The sequence below is a fragment of the Teleopsis dalmanni genome, chromosome X (assembly GCF_002237135.1).
Source record: "Teleopsis dalmanni isolate 2A chromosome X, ASM223713v2, whole genome shotgun sequence".
Taxonomy (NCBI): domain Eukaryota; kingdom Metazoa; phylum Arthropoda; class Insecta; order Diptera; family Diopsidae; genus Teleopsis; species Teleopsis dalmanni.
In genome coordinates, this window is record NC_051848.1 from 52,922,844 (window position 1) to 52,928,666 (window position 5,823).

The 5,823-nt window shown below is 29.2% G+C and overlaps 1 protein-coding gene and 2 long non-coding RNA genes across 3 annotated transcripts; 1 reads left to right on the forward strand and 2 right to left on the reverse strand.

Annotated features, from left to right (window-relative positions):
* Positions 1-926: 926 nt before the first annotated feature.
* On the reverse strand, positions 927-3,319 carry LOC119662367. The gene is made up of 4 exons (XR_005250762.1): positions 3,232-3,319; positions 3,018-3,139; positions 2,879-2,960; positions 927-1,279 (listed from the first exon to the last, which is right to left on the reverse strand). It is a non-coding gene; the product is annotated as an uncharacterized LOC119662367 (long non-coding RNA).
* Positions 2,572-5,384, forward strand: LOC119662365 (glucose-6-phosphatase 2). Its single transcript, XM_038071970.1, has 5 exons — positions 2,572-2,947; positions 3,013-3,177; positions 3,239-3,722; positions 3,791-3,909; positions 4,981-5,384. The coding sequence occupies exons 1-5, from the start codon at positions 2,862-2,864 to the stop codon at positions 5,165-5,167; spliced, it is 1,041 nt and encodes a 346-aa protein (XP_037927898.1). The 5' UTR covers positions 2,572-2,861; the 3' UTR covers positions 5,168-5,384.
* LOC119662366 lies at positions 3,806-5,605 on the reverse strand. Its single transcript, XR_005250761.1, has 4 exons — positions 5,519-5,605; positions 5,378-5,460; positions 3,958-4,063; positions 3,806-3,896 (listed from the first exon to the last, which is right to left on the reverse strand). It is a non-coding gene; the product is annotated as an uncharacterized LOC119662366 (long non-coding RNA).
* Positions 5,606-5,823: the final 218 nt, after the last annotated feature.

Sequence of the window (5,823 nt, forward strand, 5' to 3'; positions counted from 1 at the left end):
GATGAATTGGTATTTTTTTATATGTATGACTTTCTAATCTAGCCTAATATACAACCACATTAGGTTTTATAACGCAAATTTCTCTAATAAGCGGCCGAAGTTTATGCTCTATTCCTCATGAATCTATCCTCTGCTTTCCTGTTCAATTGTACATATTGGTTTGGGCTCTTTTGACCTAGCTTGACCCCATTGATATACAGAAGTTTCTTTAACTATACTCGGACTAGTTTCAATAGCACACCACTTTTTTATCTCATCATATTTCCTAAATATTCCTTCTGCTTTTTTCTTACTAGAAAAGTCTAATCCGTAAGTCTTGTAAGGTATTCATGTTTCTGCATTTTTAATCCTATACCACCATTCTCATCCAGTTATTTATATTCACTGTTAATCTACTCCATTTTGCTCTATTCTGAGGTAATTTTTCCAATTAGTTGTAATTCTTTAATGTACTCGCTTCATCTTGAAAGTATTGGTACCAATTTTTCTCTTTCCTTCTTCTCCATTCAAAAACTCTTGTTCCATCGATTGTCTGCCCTACAAACTACATGCCCAAACAATCACCGCTTTGATGTGGTTTATTTTTTATCTCAAAATTGTTATCATTAAAGGACTGAAATAGCAATACTTAAGAATGTAAACTTCTTTGGCCATTTTTAAGATTTTTCATTGAAACTGTAAAATATGAACTATTTCGAAGAAAGAAAGAAGATACATTGTATCGACATACATTTATACACAAGATATTTTTCTTCATTTTTAAATCATTATGTGTCCGTAATGTGTCTGTGTTCTGTATATAAACCATATATATCTATTGGAGATCAATTGGTTTAATAATTCCTGGTCTTTAATTTTAATTCATTTTTATTATACATAATTATTTTTAGGAAACTAATATCTTAGTTATTATTACTATAGCGATCAGAATTGATAATTTGTGTCACACATTCGTTATTTTGAAAAGACTTGGATTTTGCTTTCTCATAATCGATAAGACACCTATCGAACGGACATGTTTATTAAAACCTCAACATCTTTCTGCTTGGACTCGAATTTCGTATAGCATTTCTTTTGTATTTAGTCCCTTACAAAGGTAAAATTGAGAGTCACTCGATGTTTTATTATTCGAAGACATATTTTTATTAAACAAAGTGGATTGCAAACATTAGTTAATCTGTTGATGATCAAAGTCATACGTAAATTTTCATCTGGTTCTTTTTCATGGATAATGAACCCATGCAACTTGTCTTGATGATATCGTAGAATGACTCGAAAACTGAAAAATAAAAGGAAATAATGAATTACAACAGCAAAGATAAGGATAAGAGAATATAATATATAATAATATAAAATAATATAATATATAATAATATATAATAATATAATATATAATAATATAAAAATATACAATAAATGATACCTCTACAAAAAGAAATGTACTAAAATTCATTTTTTTTATATTTCAAAAGCGACCTGAAGTCGCATAAGACATTTCAGCTGAAATTATTTTTATGAAACCTGAATAAATACCCATGTCCTTCTAAAGAAAAGCTTCCTTGACTTCTCATAAGTAAGCGCGAAATGAGTAATTAAATGGAAACTACATAATACAGTATGTGTACAAAGTAACCATAATTTTTAAATAAAATCAAAAAAAAAGAAAATCATTAAATCAGAATATATCTTTTTAAGCATAAAAAAGCCCCATCTAGCGCTTGAAGTAGGCCTCGACTACGGCAACATACGGTCGCGTCTACGTCCCGAACCACTCGTCGCCAGCGACGATTAAGTGCCGTTCAATACTCCCCAGAGGGACTTCACAAGCAGGTCCCAGCGGGTTACAACAACAACAATATGGCAACGCTTGAATATTGACGTATTGCTTTCAATACGTCAATATAAAATGAGAATTTTATTTAGGTCGCAACTAACTACAAATGACTTTCTGGAAATGATAATGTTCACTTCAAGAAAACAGAACAGATCATATACTCCGAGTTTTTGGAAAACACTTACAAAATCATAAATTATATTTTAGAATTAAAAATTCCGGTATCTTTTAACACTGAATGTGTCAGTTATTTAGATTTCGGTCATTATTACGTGAGTGAGTGCCTACTTAGTGTAACAAATACATAAAAACCGATTTGGAGAATTAACAATAGTTGGAAAAGTTAAAAAATTTATAGTAAGATCCTATTAAGCAAAAGAAAATTTATTATCAAAAATCTAATGATCGTTTGTGCAATCATGATTAGCACAATAGATCTTTTGAATCGCAGCGTATAGTATTCTCCACTTAATTAATAATAATAATCATAATAAATATTAACTATCCTATAGTTCTGGAGGCTTAACGCTTCAGAAGGAGTTCAGTAAATCAGTAATAGTAGTATACTATAGTTACTAAAAATATTTCTAAAAATACTCAAAATATAGGATAGACTTCTTTTAAATATTCTCTAAATGCTATCACACCAAACAGTAAAAGAATTGGATACTATAATACAAATATAAGAGTGTCAATATTATAATTTATAAGGTTTTAAGATGAATTTTATTAAGCAGATCATTGGACGGACCGTAGATAATATGACAGTAAGCCTGAGTTATTTTTCATTTACATTCATTTATATATATAAATTTATGTTTGTCTCTTAAACGTATTCCTCCTTCGCCCAACTCATATATAAATTATTTTAATACAACAAAACCGCATAGCGTCCTTACTGCGCATGTACTGTAAGCAGCTGTATCTGTACAACTGTAAAAAAAATAAAACGGATACTTCTGCCATAAGGTATAAAATTTACGCTAAAAAAGTCATAACATCCGATAATAAAACAATATAATAAAATATGGAAGACCTACATACTAGGTTGACAAATTTATTGCTGGGTCTACAATTCACGGAAATTTCATTCAACGAATGGACACAGAATTAGTACGTTGAATTACTGAAAATATTTTTAACTTAAAAAAAAATGTATTAAAAAATAATTCATTTAGCTTACAAAATGGCAACAAAATTTGGACATTTTTTAGTGAATATCTGTCAGCTGCACAATTGTTGGACATAGTTGTACCACTTTTTGGTGCATTTCAACATCAACTGCTGGTACGTCTGGTATGTTCACTGAGTATTGTAAATGCAGTTAACTCATTGGTAAAATGGTTAGTAAATAAATTGCGTTATTGAAGAAAATAAATTATTTCACTTTTACTCACATTCAAGGAGTGTTCCGGCAACTCGTCCATATTGGTGGATACGTGAACATGAAAGTATGGTACCAAACAAAACACAACTAAAAGTATACCCTTTGACATGTGAGACTAGTAGTGGATTTCCTTCCAGTCATTGCATGTCCTTTGCCACATTTACTTATATTATTGTTATATTTGCTGTTGTTCGTTTAAGAAAACATTGCAACTTAAACAAGGAGTTGGCAGATTTTATTTCACAAATTCTCTTTACCCTATCGGCATCTGGAATGACAATTAGTCGTCTCTATTTTAGTACACAATTTTTGCATCAATGCATTGCCGGCTCAATATTTTCAATAATGCTTCTAGAACTCTTCGCTTACTATGCTCCACTTCTGACGACAGTTAGTCGCAGTTATGCGACAAGCGTAGTAGTGCTTTTTGCAATGTCACCATTCTTAATATATTACGGCATGTTACGTATGAATATGGATCCACATTGGTCTGTGCGCATGGTGAGAATGTCTCTATTTATATATATTATGTTATTCCTTAAAATTTATGATGCTTTCATTTATTGCAGGCTTTTAACTGGTGTCCAGATCCGAGCTATTTACGACATGAAGCAAGCCCAATTTTTGTACTTGGACGAGATTTTGGTTTTTTATTTGGCGTCGCATTATCAGCTCCTATCAATAAAAGGTAATCATAAAGTTAATGTGTGTATATGGTAATTTGATATATACTCACCAGTGGCAAAATTAAGTTGTTGCAAATATTCAGTACTGGTTTATTACTTAATTGCTTTCAGTAACCTTTCAACACACACAATTATTTATTATTTCTGGGATCATTTCTGTAGATATCCATAAAATAATTTTTGAATTACTTTTATTCCATTCTTAAGAGTACAATCTAATTATAGCGCTCATTTAGTGGGGCTCAAAACAATAGAGCAATAAATGTTTAATCTTTTTTAAAGAATAGTTTAAAAAAGAATAATTTCAGATGATATTAGGGTTGGTCGATTATTTGTGTCAATCTACTGAATGCCCTTGCGTCTATGCCTAGGTTCGTCATTTCAATATCTAAAATTTGTTTTATTAATAAATTGCATAGCAATTACTTCAATCACTGTAGTTATTTAAATCAATTGGACATTTACTACACAATTTATACATATGGCATTACAATAAGCAATACAATAAGCTTCATAATATATTTTTGAAAACTAAATTTAATTAAATTTAAATTTAATAAGAAATTTATTAAGTACTAATATACTAAAATTTATCAAAATACAAGAATTAGTAAAAAAGCGAACGAGGGATCTTAGAATTGTTTTTTTTTTGTGTTATACATAATGAGTCGCTTTAAGTGGGTTTTATTCTATAGTCTAGAAAAAAATTATACAAAAAAGTTAATTTATGCTATTATATGTCATTTGCTGGCTCTAAACACACATACAGCTTTTTGGCCCAGCTTTTTAAGTCCCTGCTGAAAGGGGCTAATATAGTATTCTATGTACTATATCAATATATATAACATGAATGAAGTGGTACATATAAAATATTTATAAGCACAAGTTATATATATAAAAAGAGTATATATTAATATCCACAATAAGCAGATACATACTTATATAATAAAAATACATATAAAATGTGCAATAGGCGTTTGTATAATATATAAATATTCATTACTGTTTTTTTATTTAAAATAATAAAATTATTTCACGTTACTTTTAATACACTTAAATTTCTTTTCTTTTAGATACAACGATGAAGGAAAATTATGGAAGCGCATACCAGTTATGTTAATAGTAGAATTATTAAACTACTACATCCGCTTAAACACACCAAAGGACAATGGACGTTTTATATTTGTGGCATATGAATTCCTACGAAATATGTTTCATTCTTTTACGCTGTTAAGCATTTTGCCAGTATTAACTAAATAAGTTAATAATATAATAGAATTTTTTATCAAAAACGAAAGTATTTGTTCTTCAACAATATAAATAGATATACAAGGAACCATATATTTTATAAATCTTTGTGTTGTGGTGATTTTTTTTACTAATTGATGGTACCCGAAATGAGATATATGATTCTATAAAATCATGTTATTGTTATATTAATGTTTATTAGCCAACTAGGCTAAAGCTTACAAAGCATTTACAGATGATGATTCTTTTCGACAGGAATTGTTGTGGTTGTGTGTAACCCAGTGTTTTTTGTCTAAAATATAAGTCTATAAATAAAGTATTGTAATTAGTATTCTGTATTAATAAAATTAGATATGAGTATACCTGCTAACTTTGACTAATGATTCGCAGAATTTACTATTTGCCCAATAACGTTTGGTTATGCAGCAATTAAGTCGAATTGGCAATATCAATTAGTATGAAAAACTTATAAATTGCAATAATTTTGCTGAAAGTTTTAAATTTTACGCGGTTTCTTGAAAATTTGCATATTTAACAAATTGGTGACTGTGGAAGTGCTGTTACTTTAACGACAATGGCTCAATTCCCAAAACTATTGCCACAATTTTATATAATATTTTATAAATAGAATTAAGTTTAGAATAGTTAGATCATGTTAGATAGCATTT

Bases quoted from the DNA above. Each gene is read 5' to 3' on its own strand.
- LOC119662365 (XM_038071970.1), top strand. From the start codon at position 2,862: ATGGAAGACCTACATACTAGGTTGACAAATTTATTGCTGGGTCTACAA. The intron at 2,948-3,012 runs GTACGTTGAATT...TAATTCATTTAG, and splicing joins AACGAATGGACACAGAATTA to CTTACAAAATGGCAACAAAA. The intron at 3,910-4,980 runs GTAATCATAAAG...CTTTTCTTTTAG, and splicing joins TCAGCTCCTATCAATAAAAG to ATACAACGATGAAGGAAAAT.